The sequence below is a fragment of the Canis lupus genome, chromosome 10 (assembly GCF_048164855.1).
Source record: "Canis lupus baileyi chromosome 10, mCanLup2.hap1, whole genome shotgun sequence".
In the NCBI taxonomy this organism is placed as follows: Eukaryota; Metazoa; Chordata; class Mammalia; order Carnivora; family Canidae; genus Canis; species Canis lupus.
Window position 1 is genome coordinate 19,580,402 of NC_132847.1, and position 19,417 is coordinate 19,599,818.

The 19,417-nt window shown below is 33.4% G+C and overlaps 1 protein-coding gene across 1 annotated transcript in view; it reads left to right on the forward strand.

Annotated features, from left to right (window-relative positions):
* The window catches only part of ADAMTS19 (ADAM metallopeptidase with thrombospondin type 1 motif 19), a 228,514-nt gene that overhangs the window by 128,478 nt on the left and 80,619 nt on the right, over window positions 1-19,417 (forward strand). The window contains exons 9-11 of the mRNA XM_072840880.1: window positions 1,426-1,566; window positions 3,026-3,176; window positions 15,551-15,652. Of these exons, the coding sequence (XP_072696981.1) occupies window positions 1,426-1,566; window positions 3,026-3,176; window positions 15,551-15,652 (394 nt within the window). The remainder of the gene's footprint in view (window positions 1-1,425; window positions 1,567-3,025; window positions 3,177-15,550; window positions 15,653-19,417) is intronic.

The following is a 19,417-nucleotide window of genomic DNA, read 5'->3' on the forward strand; positions in this document are numbered from 1 at the left end:
GACAGGAGAAGTTATCCAGGCAAAGACATTGAAAGAGAGGCACTTTGAACAGGGCAGGAGAGGGAATGGAATTCATAGATGCCAGATGTGTAATGGTCAGTCACATGATTCTAGAGCCAGCCACCTCAGTTCAGACATCACCACTTTCCACTCTCTCACTGTATAACCTTGGGAAAGTTATTTCTCATCAGCAAAATTGGTGTTTTAATAGTTCCTACCTCATGGAGTCTTTTAATTCAAGCTTATAAAACCCCTTTCTACAGAGTATGACACATGGAAAATGCCAAATGACAATTAATTGTAAAAAAAAAAAAAAGCCACTAGAAATAATTTGTTGAGGAGAAAATGCAGTAAAGGACTTGGAAGAAGATAAAGAGACCTTGTACCATGTTAAGAGCTGGAAAATGCCATGTAGGTAATGGGGAAGCAGAGGAATGGCAATGGATTGTGTTTTAAATAGACTTCACTAGGGCAGAGTAGGAGTAAAAGGGAGAATTGTTGGTAAAGACTAGAGGCCCAGCACCCAATAATGCCATAATAATTGTTGAGACTAAATACTTTGTAATTCTTATTAATAGTAACAAAGGAATTGAAAGGAGGTGACAGTTGAGAGAAATATTTGGGAAGTAGAACTAGCAGGACTTACCCTCTAACACAGAGTAAATAAAATAGCCTTGGATGATCTTAGAGAAGGGGTAAATGGCCTGAAGATTCTTGATTTGGCAGATTGGGTGGCAAGTGAAGGCACAAAGGATAGAGTGAAAGAAAAAGAGAATACAGGAGTTAAGTAGAGGCTTGAAAGAGAAAATAGAGCAGTTTTTCAACATACTCAATTCAACATTCTCCTAGTACATCCATTTGGAGATAAGGCAGGTTTTTAAATAGATCTTCAACTTAAAGCTACAGATACAAGGTTTACTAGAAAAAAAAAAAATGGCCAGGAATAGGAAGGTTTTCCAGGGACAGCTTGTGTTATGATGAGTGGAGGAGCACAGTCTAATGAAGCAGATGGGGAAAATAATAGTTTTGATGTGGTTTCAGATTTTATAGAAGGTATGAATAAAGAATCTCAAGGCAGGAATAAGTATCTAATATGGTTGAATAGAAACATAACTATTTCTGTGTTTCATACATACTACTCTGTGAGAAATTTATCTGCAGATCATTTTGATAGAGGTGACTGAACATATTATTTACTTGATTGGTTGGGAAAGTGTTTTTTTACTAACTAAAAATAATTACCTTTAATCTAGATAACAGAATTTTTCAAAATAACTTATTCTGAAACCTAATTTTATTTTTGACCTTTAAAGCTAATTTATCTGCCATTATTTTAAGTATTTGTCTGTTATTTAATTGCCATTATAAAATGTTAAAATATATTTATCTAGTGTAATTTTTTATTTTAACTATATTCTGAATCAGCATGGGCATTAATCATGACAATGACCACCCATCATGTGCTGATGGTCTTCATATCATGTCTGGTGAATGGATTAAAGGACAAAATCTTGGTGATGTTTCATGGTCCCGATGTAGCAAGGAAGATTTGGAAAGATTTCTAAGGTACTGAGGTCATTTACTGTTGTTGTATTGTCAATGTTTACATGTGCCTGCTTCCTCTCCCAACCAGGGAAAGTGGCACAGGAGACTGAAGAGGACATCATATTAGAGATCAAGGCAGTTGGTTCCAATGCTGGCTCTTCCCCTGACTCATAGTGTGAATTGGAACATATTATTTAACCCATCTGCTTCTTACTTTCCACATTTTCTTATAAAAGAACGGGCAAGATGATTTGTAAGGTTGGAAAATTATCTGTCATAGAATTTAATTGCCTCTTCAGAATTTCCCACTGGAAACATTCTCATTGCTCATCACTCAGCACATCTGTTATCACAAAGAACCTCTTTAACAAAAGCCCCACCCTTCCATTGGGATACTTCTAAACTCTGAATTTTTTTCATTTGGACATGGTGTTCACCATTATAATAGTCCTCATTCTCTACTTACCCACTTTAAACAGTGAGAGCAGTTTCTCTCTGGTTGGAAAAAGAAATGGAAAATATTTATTATTGTTCTAATTTTCATTTTAAAACCCTTGTCTTTTACTGGTTCCTTTGCTAATAAAGGAGCAACTGAAACAGTAGTGATTTGCAAAGTAGTTAGATTTGAGAGCTGCTTAAAGTATCCCCAAGTCTCACTAAGATATAGAGGAGCACCTAGCTAGCTAAATCACTATACAGACAAATTTTGTTCAGCTTTCCATATCATTTAAATTTGCAAGCCTATTTTTTCTGTTAAATGAATATTAAAATCCACCAAAATATGATGTTTCCTACCTTACCCTAGGTGTGGTGTGAACTATGTGCAGTACATCCCATGCTCTTTGTCATGATAGTATAGAGACCAGTTTGCAAAACATGTAATATGTGATCTCACTGCCTCACTTGCAACAGGAACCCTTGAGCAGTTCCTAAAGAACATGCATGATTTTGTATGGCTGCCTTCACAAGAATCAGATATATGATAAAATTAAATATCACCTCGTAAATGGAAGTTGTATTACAGTGTCAAGTACAAAAATATCTGTACTCTCAATACTCACTTGACAGAGCCTTCCATATATTTAAGTCATATAACTAAGTCCCCAATTATAATTGATTTTTTACCTTTACACATTATTTTGAGGCAAGTTACACTCTAAGTCTGAACTTCTTCATAGTATAAATGTGTATAGTAATAACATCTCACTGTGTTATGTAGGTTGGCTGAGTTAATCCCTATGAAAGACCTTTATAAACCAAAACATTGTTAACTTTAATATTATTATTAGGATTATTTTATATAGTTGTACGTAAATGATTCTCATATATGGGATGGCTTCTATAAATATTCAGTTGAAGAACTTATAAATAAAAGTAAGAGCTTATTTTTAACATTATAAAAATGTTTCTTGTTGCTATGCTAGTTATAACAAGTTTTTATGTGAAATTCAGAATTTTATACATATCTGCATATTGCCAGGTCAAAGGCCAGTAACTGCTTGCTCCAGACAAACCCCCAGAGTGTCAATTCCGTGATGGTTCCCTCCAAGTTGCCAGGGATGACATACACTGCTGATGAGCAATGTCAGATTCTCTTTGGGCCTTTGGCTTCCTTTTGTCAAGAGATGCAGGTAAGCATTCTGTACAGATGCAATTTTTTAAGTGTATGTTCACATTCATTGTTTTCATTGATTGGAGATGGGAAGAAGATGACTTTATTTCAAAGTTTGTGGCTCTTTTAAGAGCACCCCAATCTTGGAAAGAAAGATTTTCTAAGAAAAGGTTACTGCATTTTTTCCCCTGGCACTTTGGAAGTGATAGAAATAAGGTGTGGCCATTTAATCTAAGTCAGGAAGGAATGACCCAAGAATTTCAATTTCAAAAATGGCACTGAAGTCAGGGAAGTATTTATACTGTGCCAGTTCAGGGCTTTTATTTTAAGTGTCTTTCTTACATGGTATGTAACTGGGTGAAAATATAATAAAAGCAATACATGAACATATAATTGTAGAGGAAGAGTTATATCTTTTAACCCTGAAAATAAAATGTTAAAAATATGTTCTTCAGAACAAAAACTACCTGAGAGTATATTTTTAAATCATTAAACTAGATGAAAAGGGCAAATATGTAATGGTAAACTTTGCAGCATCTATATATTAATATTCAAATGGTCACTAACTACTCAGGCCATTTGTACCAGCCTAAAAAATATAAGGTCTGGAAGAGTGAGCAAAATGGCTTTCTTAATTGATATAAGAATTTTAGCTCTTCTTACTTTCCCTTGTTTCTTTTCTTCATTCTTTTGGCTACCCTTCCACTACCTGCCTGTCTATTCCCACCTCTTCCCAACATACACATGCACACTTTGTATTGCAGGAGTAAACTGATAGTCATGCTTTGAGTCAGTTGGTAGCTATATTTCATTCTACCTAAGTTTCAGTGACTGCTTCAAAGGAGTTTGGCTTTGTTAAAGGTAATGCTATTTTGGAGTACTAGCAGCATACATTATAAGTTTTAAAAAAAGTATGTGGCATTACAACATATCTGGTGCTTTCTCGTCTTTGTAATTCTTATCCAAGGAATTGTTCACTTATTATTTTCCTCTTATCCATTTCCCACACTGGTGGGTAAGCTCTGTTTCTCCAGCATCTAGCCCAGAGGCTGGCACATGGCAGTCACTAAGTGGCTGTTTCAGTTAAGATTAAAATAAGTGAATGTTTGAAGGAGTTGGAACTGCGTTCAATGTGACATGTCAAAAGATGTGTAGATTATAGAATCCATCTGGCAATAGTGGAGCTCAGAAGAAACTGTGGCAGGGCACCCCTGGGTAGCTCAGCCAGTTAAGAAACTGACTCTTGGTTTCAGTTCAGGTCCTGATCTGAGGTCGTGAGATCGAGCCCTGTATTGAGTTCCATGCTCAGAACAGAGTCTGCTTGAAATTCTCTCCCTCTCCTTCTGTTCTTCCTCTCTGTCTCTATCTATCTCGCTCAAATAAACATATAAATCTTTTAAAAAAATGGGGGGGGGGGTGACTGCAGGTGTAGGTGTGTGATTGTGACCTGGTTCCCAAGGGTTTATAGTGGCAGAGCTCTGGGTCCTTGGAACTTCGCATCAGGTGTGATAATTCAACAGTAAGCAACTTGGCTCTTTACATCTGTCCCTGAAACCTCTCTGACCTTGCTTACTCTGCTCATATCCTGGACCTTCAGACAGTCAAAACATGGGTTATAGTCTTATTTTTTAAATCCTCATGGCAAAATGAATATTTTGAGATACACTTCCATGTGCTGAAATTAGCATTATTTTGGAAAACATACTAGACTATTTATGGTCACTGTTGTAGTAGTATATGGGAGGTAGTTTCAGTTCATGTGGTATAAAGAATTGATAGAGCTGATAAATGGAAAATTTTAATGTTTTATAAAGTACCCCAAATGTCAGAAACACTCTGCAAGTGATCAACTACAAACAAGATTTTTGTAAATTTTAAATTATTTTTCATAAAACATTATCTTTAAAAGCTTTTAGAAATTATTTTATATTGCAATTAAATTGTCCTAATACCATTCTACGATATTTTGAACTCTAAAATATATGCCACAGAGTACATAAATCATTTATATTTCTGATCTAATTTGATTCTTATAAATATTATATGTCATGGTTATTAGTCCTGTTTTACAGATAAAAAATTTGAGGCCTGTAGAAGTAAGTCTGTTAAGTTCTTACACCTGTCAGAGGGAATATTAGGTTAAAATCCAGACAGTGGAGTACATTGTAACCACCTTGCTCTACTGCCTCTTAGAGAACTTAGACTTCTTTATGGGTTAAAATCATAGATCAGATCCCAGGGTCTCTGGGTGGCTCTGACTCTTGATTTCAGCTTAGGTCATGATCTCAGAGTCATGAGACTGAGCCCTATGTTGGGCTCTCCACTGAGTGTGGAGTCTGCTTAAGATTCTCTCTCTCCCCCTCTTTCTGCCTCCATCCCTGTCTCTCTCTCTCTCTCTAAAAAAAGAAAAAAAGAAGAAAAAGAAAAAAATCATAGATCATATCCCATGTTTTAACTGAATTTGTTTCTTCTGCTACAGCACCTGCATCATCAGTGTTAAGAAATATCTTAATTGATTTATTTTATTTTTCTAGGCTGTTTTGCTCTCTTTATATATATGTTATTTCTCACTAACCAACCTGCACAGATTTTCTTCCATCTCTAAAAGTGTAAACGTTTATTACATTATTTTAAATCTGTATTCCTCAATGTCCTAGGATGTTGCTGCGTTTTAAACTAGGCATTTTGTAAGTGAAATTAAGTTTTAGGTTTTAGGTATTCAGAAATGTTCTTTTTTTACCCTCAAGTTTTATGTGCATGATATTTTTATTTATAAAATCACATTTTTCTTTATTCTTATCTCTGTGTAATATTTATTAAGAATTATTTTTAAAGCAGTACCAGAAGGAATTAGACTGCTGTGGAAAAGCAACACATCTTGAGTCAGGGTTTGATTGGAGAACGTTGGTTGGAGGGGCATGAACCATCTTTGGGTTTTTCCTCTTACTAGCTATGTAACATTAGTCAAAATTTTTTCCCTTTAAGATATACTCTACAGATCAAGAAATTGGACTATGTTTTCTTTCTGAGTCTTAGAGCTAAGAGAATGGACTTCTGATTCCAGAATCATTTTCTGATACAACTCTTGAAAATCATGAGTTCTGATTCCAAATTAGTAGAGTACAAAGAGTAGTAACTAGATCAGTAGAGCCATTGAAGAGATTATTTACAAATGCAGTCACTGATTTGATAAGTATTTATTGAATTCCAGCTTCTTTTCAAGCATAGTTCTGTACACTAATAGTAGAGCAGGAAACAAAGACCTCTCCCTTTGTGCCACTTACAAAAAACAAAAATATTTATAAATACATTTTGGTAAACATACTTATTTTTGTTCCAAAAAGCAGGCAAAACATTTATAAATACATTTTAGCAAATAACATTTAGCAAATAACATGTCAGTTGGTAATAAGAGTTTTGGCAAGTTGTAAACCCAGGTAAGAAGGGTAGAGAGTAAAACCATGGATGGGAGGGTGGGGATGATATTATTTTATATAGGGTGATCTGGGAATGCCTCTTGGAGAAAGTGACATTTATTTTGAGATCTGAAGGCAGTGATAGAGCAGGCCATGCATTTGTCTCGAGAGGAATATGAAAAGAGAAAGCAGAATGCCTTAGAATTAAGTTTAAGATGTTCATTAGACATTCCAACTAGATCTATAAGTTGGTCTGGGATAGATATTTATATGTAAGTCATCAATAAGTAGGTGATATTGAAGATGTGACACTAAATGATTGCAGCAGGAAAGGAGTTAGATAGAAACGAATCAGGAGAGACAGAGAAGTTGGTGACTACCATATTTGGAGCTGAGGAACATGAGGAAAAACCAACAATTAAAACTCTAAAGAAGTCTATTGGTAGGAATAGAATCAAGAGGAGGCAGGATCATGGAGGCTCAGTGAAGACATTTTTCAAAGTGGAAATGAAAAGAGCAGAAGACCAGGGAGTAAAAGGAAATCTGAGAACATGTAACAGATTTGCTTTTCCCACAGGATTTGGTACTCTGTTCATTGGAAATCCCTGAACATATTAAGTGTCAGGAGGTATAACTTAAAAATATAGTGGAAATAGTTGTGAGGTATATAATAGTGGATCACTCTCCTGGTTAAGCCACACATGTATACCTGTAATGGAATCACCACATCTACCAGTCAGTTATCCAGCCTTTATAAACAAAACAAGTCTCTTAGAAAACAGGCTTTGTAACATCAAAGGAGTTAGCTATCAGTCCTTTTTACCATTGTCCCTCTGGCACCTAAAAGAGTGCTCAATAAATATTTTTTAAATGAGTAAGTGAATCAGTTGAATGATGGAATAATGATTCTAAATTTTCATTAATAGTCAAGACTTGTATATATAATACAACCAAATAGCATGAAGATAAACTAAATGTTATTCACTACTAACTCAGTGATTACCCAAAAACCCAGTCTGTAGGGATAGATAGCTTATATTTCATGTCTTATATGTGAGTTAATCAGGCATCCTATGACCATCCCATTTCTAGTCAGTTATAAATAAGTTATCAAGCTGCATGGAGTCAGTATTCATAGCAATTCTTCAACATGTGTGTCTCTGATAGAATCTTAGAGACAATGACAGTTGGTTCATAGTATTTGAATTAGCTAAGAAGTATGGTTCTCCATACGTATAAACAGTTATACACAAGCACTAGAGACCTCAACATTACATACACGCTGATCTAATTAATGATATAAATTTACCCTCAGGATAGTAACTTAGGTCTGCAAAATATTTAAAGGCATAGGCATCTGTTGAGGCATTAAAAACAATGTTTAAAGGCTTGTGAAATTCAACTTCCAGTAGTAATAATAGCTCACTCTTCTGACTTACTGTGCTAACTTCTTGATGGCTGGTTCCTGAGTCCTAAGCAGTTGGTACCTCCAAGCCATCTGGTGTCTTGTGGCTGAGTCAGCTCCAACAGCATCAAGTCATCACGGTAGGTTCCTGAACTTACTTACCCTGGCTCAGAATTCAGAAGTATGGGTGTTTCCCTAGAAGCAGTAAGGAGTGGTCACACAAGAGTTGCATTTTTTGAGTGAGAAGGAAGTGTGCTAAAAAATCTGAAGACCTTCAGGAAACCTAAGCTTCTGCCTTTGGTTTTGGAGTAGGCACACAGTGAATCTATACCATATAGAAAACTTCCTGCTCTGATCAAATCATATGGTAACTTAAAAAGTAAGGATAGTTCTAGTTTCACATTTCTCTTATATTGAATCAATACACAAAGACAATGGACTTCTGAAACCTCTCATTTGATTCAGTGAAGATATAAGGTGGCTTATGAAGAATTCTAGAAGACTGAGTCTCTGATTTGGCATTATGAAATTCCAGAGGCAATAGGAATTTGGACTTTAAAAGATGTGGCATCAAATAGCCCTCGATGGCTAGTAATTCTTGGAGCATCTAAGTAAGATAGCATCACTGATAAAGCATGTCAATGTTGATGAAGTTATAAATTTTAAATCCTTCTTTCCTATAAGATCAATAAAACTATGGTGGGTTAAAACTACTAGGAATTGATTCTGAATGTTTTGTATTCTAATCAAAGCTTCATCTATCCTTTGAGCTTTAACCTTGCATAGTCTGTGAGTGCATGAGTTTCATGGCAGCTTATTTGACTGCATAATCCAGCTGTTTCCTTCACAGAACTCATTTTTTCCTGTGAGTTTTTATTGACATGGGCTTTTATTTCTTAAGTCTCTGTCTTTGTAAATTACCTGTTTATATTTTCACGCATTTTTCAGTTGTCTGTTTTTCTTGTTGATTTGCAGTTCTTTCTATGTTCAAGGTGAAAATTCTTTTTTTTAATAATAAATTTATTTTTTATTGGTGTTCAATTTGCCAACATACAGAATAACACCCAGTGCTCATCCCGTCAAGTGCCCCCCTCAGTGCCTGTCACCCACTGAAAATTCTTTATGACTTAGCAACAGTCTGGTATGTGTGTGCTAAGTTTTTATACGCTGTCCTTTGTCTCTTAATTTTGAGGTGGACTAAGCCATTAAATTCTCCCATGAAGGTTGTGCTGTTTTTATTTTTTTGTTTATTTCTTTGTTGTCTTATAAACATTCATCCCTACTTTGGAATTAAATTCTTAAATGGTGCATTCATTTTCTTCTAGCTTAAATATTTCTTTAGCACCAGAGACAATTTGGATTTGCTTTTTAATGTATTCATGCAAACAATTATACATATTATATAATGTTATGTTACTAAGCACATAAACAAAGTTTTTCATTTGCTTCATCTGTTTTTTTCCTTTCCTTTTCCATGTTTTCATAACTTGTGCCTTAAAATCTATTTTGTCTGGCCTAAAAACTCCTATCCTGGCAAATATTTTCTGTATCTATCTTCAACCTTTCCAGATATAAATATAACTATGGATATAGATATAGATGTAAATATCTACTAGAGAAATACAATAGCTAGATTTTATATTTTTCTGTTTAAGCCAATGTAATAGGGTTTTTGTTTTTGTTTTTTTTTTTTGTATTTTATCAGCTAATTTAACATTTTTACATTTATTTAAATTAGTTTTATTTGGGATTTTTATTGTCAGCCTATTTTGTATTAGTGTTTTATATTTATATTCTGTTTTTCCTCTTTTTCTCCTTTACCATTTCCTGTAAGAGAAACCAGCTTTTTCTCTGCATTCAAAAATCATTTTCTATATGTTGTTATGTGTATCAGGAATCAGTTTTTCTCTCATGGCAAATAGTATTCCACTGGTAGGTAATCTGTGTTGTTGTTGTTGTTTTAATCAACTAACCTCTTAATAGACATCTGGGATGTTAGCTCTTATGAGTAAGGCTACTCTGATCATTTTTGAATGTATATTTGTATAGATATGTTTTGTCCTGCAATATGAATATATTAACACATTATATATTAATATGTTAATTTCTTATAAACTGTGGCCTGGGGACTGGCTGCCTATCTTTGTAAATAAAGTTTTACTAGAACACAGTTATCCATATTTGTTCATTTGGTCTTTTTGGCCACCTTCAAGCTACAGTGACAGTGTTGAATAGTTGCAACAGAAAACATGTGGCCCACAGCCTAAAATATATACTCTATGGCATTTTATAGGAAAAATTTGCTGACCTCTATTGCAAATACTCTGAATTTCATTATATTCTTCTAAAGAGTATCTCCTCTCCCCACTTATCCACCATCCTCCCCTCTCCAAGAATTACGTTAGATTCAAACTGGAAAGTCTGTCTTACCTACTGTGGACAACAACTTATATCTTCAGTCCACTTTTTCCTTACCTGGCCTATGTGGAGTATGTTCTCTGGATGTGTGGGTCAAGTGCCATCTGAAGACAGGCTTCTCTCTTTTCCTTTTGAGATTGGCCCATCAGTTTTTGACAGCTTTCTCCACAGTAGTTTCTGTCTTTACAAGTCTAAAAAGATGGCATATTTTTCACTATTGCTTTAGCCATTTAGTGTCATGCCATCACCACAGCCCACTGTCAGGTCAAAGCTGCAAAGTTGGTAAATGCAACTTGTGCTAGTCCCTTCAGCTCCCCTAAAAGGTTCACCTATCTTTGTTCATTAACCAGAACCAGCCTGAAGTTGTTTTTTGTATTCTGTCTACAAGTGATGGTTGTGATCTCCAGGATGGCTTTTGGTGGGGGGAACTTACTTACCTTATCACTGCAGGAGGGAAATCTTTTTATTTTTTGTCTCTCATACTAGGAATTTCTGCATCATTTATCCTTGAAATATTTCAAATAGTTCCTTTTTACTTTACATTCTTTTCTTTGGGGCTTCATTAACTAGGTACTGACAGTTTTCCTTTCTATAAATTTTTTGTCACTCCTTGACTCTTTAACACTCTCTGATGTGTTCTGTTCAGGAGTCCTTTGCAGCTTGCTGCTTCATTTGTTGGCTGGGTTTGGACTGCATTTTTCTCCATGTCTACTACTCAACTTCTGCCACTAATGACCTTGAAGTATTTGGTGTAGAAGAAGTAAAAGAAAACATCAAGCTTATTTGACTGCCAGTAGCCAAATCTTCTCTGTTAAAGGATAAAGGTTTTGAGATGTAAATGAGCTAGATTTCTAGTATTCCTACCCCCCCCCCCCCCACTGTGAGGAAGTTTATGACACTGGCTAAAATCCAATTATTGCTGCTTTCCATGGTCAACATTTATTTAGACTTCTCATTTTTATCAGTCTCTTTGCTTACCATTAGTATTCAGTCCAGTCCTGTGAGATCATATTCCTTCTTGAAATACATCATTTAGAAGTTCCTTTTGAGCAGATCTGTTGGTGGTAAATACTCAGTTTTTGTTTCCTTGAAAGATTCTTTATTTAACCTTCAGTCTTGAATAAAATTTTAGCTGAGTTCAGGAGTTTACATTGACAGTTATTTTTATCCTCTTGCCACTTTGAATACACCATGTCTTCACTTCCTTATGTTGGTGCCAAGATGCTATCTTTGCCATTTTCCTAATTCTAAAAACTTTGAACATTTCACTCTTTTAGGATGTTTGTTGTAGAGTTTCATAGATATCCAGTAATTGTGAAGACACTTAGCTAGTTTTTTAAGATTTTTTAAAATAAATAGATATTGAATTATATTATGTACTTTGTACCAAAGATACAGAAATCATAGATTTTACTCTGATATTACAGTAACCTTGTATTCTGAAGAAAAACCCAACTTGGTCATGGCATTGCATTTTTATGCAGTGCTGGATTCAATCTGTTAAAACTTGCTTAACATATTTAAGTCTAGATTAATAAATAAGATAGATTACTACCTTCATTTTTTTCTGAAATCTCTGTCTAGTTTGGGTATCAGAAGTGTGTTTGAAAGTGTTCCTTCTTTTTCTGTTTTCTAGAGAGCTTACATAAATTGAGAGTCTAAGCTTTTTTGAAAGATTGTTAGTTTTGGGACCAGATGTATACTTTGTGGGAAGATATTAAACAATCACTTTTAACTATTTTATGGTTACAGGATAGTCTGCCTCTATTTCTTCTTGGGTCCATTTTAGTAAGTTTTTAAAAATATCTTTTCATTTCATGTAAGTTGTCAGGTTCATTGCCATAAAATTGCTCATATCTTTTTATTTCTTTTTGAACTCAACATTATCTGTAGTTCTACATTCTTCATTTCATTCCTAATAGGTTTTTTTTTTTAGTTTTCTTTTTTATTTATTAATTTTTAATTTTATTAGCATTTGTTAAGAACTAGATTTCTCCTTTTTATTATTCCTTTGAGTCTTTGTTCTTTGTGTTTTAAATTCACTTCTCCATTTTCTTTTCTTCTACCCGTAAAAGTACTGCAATATTCTATGATGGAAAAGAATGTTTTTAAAAATATTTTCCCTTATTGAATTACATTTGCAACCAAATGTTAAGTTATTGAAATTATATTTTGGAAGATAATAAGGGCAAGGAGTTATATGTATAAGATTTAATTGTTACTTTCACATTTATGCACTTAAGATTTTTTTATTTTAACATAAATTTCAGAACATCTTAATGTAACTATTTGCTATAAAGAAAGATATGTGTATAGGTTATCTTTGAAGATAAAATTTAAAATGTATGATTTTTATACATGGACAATTAATCTTCCATTTAAATTATTTCATTTGAACTATATAGTATTTACATTTTAATATTTTTAAAAGCCTACTTGAGATAAATACCCAAATTCCTGTTATATGCTTTTAATGGTCTTTTCTTATTATGGAAGAATTTTTAAAAAAAATATTGCATTATTATTTGTTGCTTTTCTAGAAGAAGCTGAAGCATGCATTTCTATCCTGGGTTCCTATGTAAACCATTTGAAGTTTTAAAGTTCTTTTCTTAATTGATACATTAAGTGCTTTCAGCAATTAAGTTGCAAAATTATTTGACTCTAGACTAACATATAAAGTACTTGGTTCTTGCCTCTTATTACCTTTTTTTTTTTTTTTTTTAAGATTTATTTATCTGAGACAGAGCACCAGTGTGCCTGTGCTAGCGGGGAGAGAGGCAGAAGGAAAAAGAATCTCCAGCAGACTCTCCACAGAGCCGGAAGCCTGAGGCAGGGCTGAATCTCAGGACCCTGAGATCAACTTGAGCCAAAAATCAAGAGTCAGACCCTTAACTAACTAGGCCACTCAGGCATTCCTTGCCCCTTAATAGCATCCTTGCAATATTTTAAGAAAGGGCTTGATATTACATAGCACTCCTATTATACATATGAGATATTCCACTTTTCAAGGTGAAAACAGTCCATGCCCTTTCTTCAACATTTTCTGACGTTACTTTTGACAGTTTAGTTTGAAATCCTGAATCGTAGTTATTTTTAAGAATGAGGCTGTATGTAATTTACTTACCGTAAGAGTCCTGGGCTTGCAGAACATAGAGGGAAAAGAGATCTCAGTCTATGAGAGATTTATTCTACATGGTTGTGCTTATCTTGAAAAGCCGCCAAGTTTGCTTTTATGCTCCCAGAGCCTCAAGTGGGAATCAATTAGAGTACCTGCTGTTTTGAATAACAGATAATGGGGGTAAGGTCAGAATTTAGACCACCAACAGTGTTCAATAAGTCAGTAGTATTCTAAAACTACCGTATACAAGATTTGCTTTTTTGTTCAATATACATTTGTTAACTAATGAGCTTGGCAAAAATAACTCATGGTGCAATACAACTCAACTTTATTGAATATACATAAAGCAAAATTGTTTGGTTGTTTTTTTTTTTTTTTTTTTGGAAATTCAGCATTTGATCCCATGATTATAAGACCTCTTTAACATAAAGGTATTAAGGAGAAAAATACATTTTAGGAACTATAATTCTCAAGTTAGACATCCACTAATTCAAATATAAATGTTTGCACAAAAGTACGTGATAAACAACCTGTTTATTTGAAAATCTAAAATACTACAGAAAAGCAATTTGGTTTAGTCATTGACATTCTTTAAAATAAATCCCTGGATGAATTTTTGGTAAATGATATATGTAGATAAAGCATATAAGTTAGGCTAAATCATCTCCTAAATATGATATATTTAAATAAAATATTTGGAAGCAGAAAAGCAATCACAGCGGATAAAATAAGGTGAATAGAATATATCCCGCTCTTGCCATACATTATATAATTTTAAGAGCTTATAAACATTTCAGAATTCTCTATTTTTAAAGAAAGAAAAAATTGGAAAGTATTATTTCAGGCCTTGTGACAGATTCAGTTTTAGAATTGTAACTGACCTGCTTAAAACATTTTTTTAAATATACCTTTCCCAAAGTATTTAATAGATTTGGGTCATAAGCTAACTTTTATTTTGCAGTTGATTTTTATCTGTTTTGCTTAGACTGCTGAAATAAACCTCCTAAAATAGCCTTTTTATCTTCTCAACCTGCTGGTCAACTGCTAAGTGGCTTCTTTTTCCCTTCACATATGGAGTCTCTCGCCTTTTGTGGCATTCAAGATTTGGTTCCTCAATCTTTAAAATAGTGTTCACTTTAAAATCTTGTTCAAAACTATGCCTTTCACATTGCCATTATTTATTCTATGTTTTGATCTGGCCTCTTCCATCTTCTTCTCCACGTATCTGGACACATAGTAACACAGTCATCTTCACTATGCATTACTCTAATCATCCTTAAATGTCCCTCATGGATTTCATATTTCCATGAAATGTGAATGTGTCCTGTGGGCCTCCTTCTGTCTCTGTTGGCAGCCAGAACTGGGGCTTCGGTTTCTGACAGTGTTCCTTCCTGCCTTTTCTCAGAGTTCTCTTCTTTCACTCTTACTATGTCTCTGCTGCCTTATCCCAGTATTTTTGTTATTCCCTCTAACTTTTCCCCAGAAAAAGTTCGTTGTATCCTGGAGATCTAGGACTCTTTCAAACTGAGGTAAAAATGGCTGGTAACAGAAATATATCCGTTCGGAGTCTGTATTGTATCAAGGGCCAAGACTATCTGATGAAATCATGAAATACTAACTAAGTATAAAACAGAGTGTAAGTGAGGACAGGCTTGAGGACACCGGGCACTAAATTAATACCACAAACACATCACTTTTATTCTTCTAGCCTGGTTCATGGAATGGTACAAATAATGGCTTTTTAGCTTACTCTTTTCTGCTGTAGCTGCTTAACCTTGAGTAATCACTTGTGTTTTAGGTAAAGAAGTATACATATATGGAAATGTATTAAACAGACTTTCTGTTTTTATTGTATCAATATTCTCATCATTATGCATAAGCCACATGCTATTTCAATTATAAGTTTATATGAAAAGTACCTAAAGCATATCTTTCTTCAGTTTCTGTTGTTCTATCAAAATAGCTTTCTCTAAAATTATTGACTTCATCTCAGAAATGCAATGCCTCCTCCTTACTAGTTATTGCCTCGTTTTCAGCATGTTATTTGCACAGGGTTATGGTGCAAGGTAGAGGGTGAGAAAGAATGCAGAACCAAGCTAGATCCGCCAATGGATGGAACTGATTGTGACGCTGGTAAGGTAAGTCATGTTAGTCACCTGAAGTTAGTAAGAATATTGAACAAAACTCAAGAAACTTGCATTTTCTCCTGCCAGTTCTATATGTATCCATCTTAATACTAGTAGAATACTTTCAGGATATATAAAATTTTTCCAGTATTTCATTCATTTTCAATTTTACCTTTTATATTTTTTTCAAATCTATGGTTGTTTTATTAACATAAATGCAGTTATTTTTTGTTGTTGATTATGAGAGTATTGAAAGGTGGTGTATTACTTTAACTAAGAAATGAATTTATTTTTTACTATTTAAAGTAAATATAGGTAAAATAACCACAAATGATAGCATAAATAGTAAAACTTCCAGAGCTGATGAATCCTCTCAGGTATAAAACATTGTCTTAGATAAACAACTAAGTATAATTTTTCCTAGTCATTTCAGGCATCACAAATAAAATATTCTAGTTGACAGTTTGAAGATTAGTAAATATTTGGCAGAGTTGTTTAATTTTTTTAATGTGTCTCATAAAGTTACAGGAAAGTTTATTAGTATACATTTCCATTTCAAAGTAATTATTGTTGAAAAATTATTTTTTTTAATTTTCCTATCAGAATTATTGCAGTTGAAAAATAATTTTTTAAAAAATATGGAGGAGGTAAATCCCATCTAGTTAACTTAATCGAAAGATAATAGTTCAATAGCTTACATTATTTTCTGATTTTTATTCTCTGAAGGGAAAGCGGAATGGTTAATCACTTTACTCATTAGATATAAGATCAGAAACTTTGCCTCTGAAGAACATAAATGTTTTATTACATTTAAAAAGAAAACAACATAAAGGTTACTTGAAGTGAATTAGTGAAAACAATGAAGTTATATGGAACGCTAGCTTAAAAATACAGTGTTTTTAAAAATGGACATAATGGAAATCCATCAATTCCACTTCTAAAATTTTGTGCTAAGGGAATACAAATGTTGTACAAAGAAATGTAGGTGAGTGTAAACACACACGCACACACAAATGCTTATTATGTAAGGATGCAACTTGTAATGGTGAGGAATGAGAAATAGCAAAAGTATTCATGAGATGAGGAATGTTTACAATGTAGCTGTTAAAAGAATGAGGTAGATATTTACATACAAACTGAAAAGATCTAAAGGACATGATGGTTAATACATAGGCATGTCAGAAAAATGGATACTTTGATACCCCTTGTTATTTACCAAAAAATCAATTATGAATACACATATACATTGTATATATATCCCTAACTAATAGAAAATGATTTGAAATATACACTCTAAACTGTAATTAGTAGTTACCTCTTGAGAGGGAAGTGGAATTGATGGATGAAAGTGTGGGAGTTGAGGGTAAATACAATTTTTTTCCCAGCCCCTTTTGAATGTTTGACATAAGCGTGTAGTCATTTATTTCTTCTATAATTTAATTTAAAAAAGTAAAAATTGTTTAAATACAAAATATTTTTAAGACTAGAAGTACTTCATCACTAGATATAGTCAATTAGAAAATGGTTTCTTGAACGAGAATTTCTGTGAATTATCTGCCAGTTGTTTACCGACTGTGCCAGATGTTTTTCTCTGAGTTTATATGGAGAGTCAGAATCTGGGTTGGTTTTCATTTTTTTAATTATACACAAAAGTACAATAATGTGTGCATATTGGGCAAGCCTCACGGTATTTTGTTGAGTAATTTATCGCTGGAATTATAAAACTCTGCAACAGCAATAATTTTTATCATCCCTGAAACATGAAAACTGTAATAAACAAAGATAACCAACTATTCAGCTATATTTCTTTGAACATCACACAACCCATTCATCTTACTTAGTTTTTCTTTATCACTATAAAATCTCTTCATTTTTATAAACTGATGCCCTAAGTATTTTTCTACTATTATTTTTTCATCTGATATTTATGAGAAAAATTTGCATTCTTGAAGTCTCTAAAATAAACTTATTCTTTTAGCAATCAAAATTGTAATTGCTTATCAAAAGTAAAATGTTTTTGTTTCCCAATAATTGTGCTAACAATGTTCTTTTAGTGGTTCTGTAATGCTTTTTGTATTAAAATTACTAATGGACTTCTCAGTTCCCTAGGCCATGTGGGCTTCTTTAAATGTCCATCTGTTCCAGCTGTTGTAGAAGCCATCATGAAAATAGCTTCCAACACTCTGCAAAGGAGTGCGGTAGTGCTAAAATATTTGAATGCTTTCAACCTCATATAAAACACCGAAGGCTTGGTACACTGCAAACCAAGAAACAAAGCTGGGAATTTTTAAATAATTTGTTACAAAGTTTTGTAATTTTGTAATTTTTATAGTGTATAATGATGTTAATCATCTAGCTGTATAAGTAAAAATATATAATTAAGTCTGAGAAGGTGCATACAGAATTTTATGATTCAAAATAATTGCAATGATAAGGATTTATCTACTATTTCTACAGTTTCCAAATTAAAAGCAGCCTATTTTCTTTCTTTTCCTCTTCTCTTTGTAATACATTCAACTGTGTTTACATTTAACAGATGTTAAAGGGTTGATATATGATTTAGTAAAAACCAAAAAATGTTTGTTTTTTCACTGACAAAACTTACTAGGAATTGGGGGAGGGGAAAGGAAATCAATATAAATTTATTAAAATTTTAGCCTGTTTTGAGGAATTCTACGTAACATATTTTAGTTATTTACTTTCCTATATTGAGATTCTTGAAATTACCATCATGATTCTTTACTGAGAATATAAAGACTGTAATATCCTTACACTCACACATTTGCATATATAATTTATTGCCTTCTGTTCTCCTCTTCTGTCATCCAACAATGTATGTGCAAGATTTGATTAGACAATGATGTTCTCTTTGTCATCTTCACAGAACTCTTCCACTCTGATGATTTCATGAATTTCTTAGACATGTCCACATAGAAATTTTGATAAAATGGAAATACAGTTAATTTTTTTGGTCTCCTAGAAGTAACCTTTATTATATATTTCCCTAGCATTTTCATAAATCAGACCAAATTAGTAGATATGATAAATTTTGTGTTTTTTAAACCAGGTGTAGTATCATTTTTTGAGGCTCAAAAATATAAATGAAGCAAATTATGCTGCCAGAAAAATCTATGAAAAGCATCATTGGGGTCATCTTATATATAAACCAAAAGAATATATTATACAGTAACTTAAAAACTAAATGGAACATATTATATAAAAATTTAAACAAAATGTTTAACACCTTCCTCACTGTTGAAGTACAACATCACCTTGAAGACACAAAGGCAGGCTCTCCATAGTTCATCCAGAGATCTGGTTCTCTGCAAGATGATGGACTTTTTAAATATTATACTATGCTTTCTTTAAATTTCACCAATTTGTGTATGCAGATTTGGCTTGTATATCTATTTCTATTTCTCTTCATCTGCCCAGTGTGGTCTAATTTAAATGATGTACAAGTCCAGATGCTGGTCTTTTCCAGCATATTTTTAGTCTGCTATGAATGCTAACCCAGCCTTTCAATGCCAGCAAGGAGCTATGATTTGTACTATGGGAAACATAAACACCCTTCAAGTAGGCCAAAACAATTTGACCAGTTGAAGTTTGACATCTTTCATGTTGGGTTTTTTTTCATGAGTGGCATTACATTGTTAAATCCTTAAAGCCAGTAAGTTGTTTAAAAGGACCTGTTTCCCCCCTTCTGCAAATTTTCAGACTTAATCTTCACACAAAATCTCAATATAGTGACAATCTTCATACAAAATCCAATGTAAT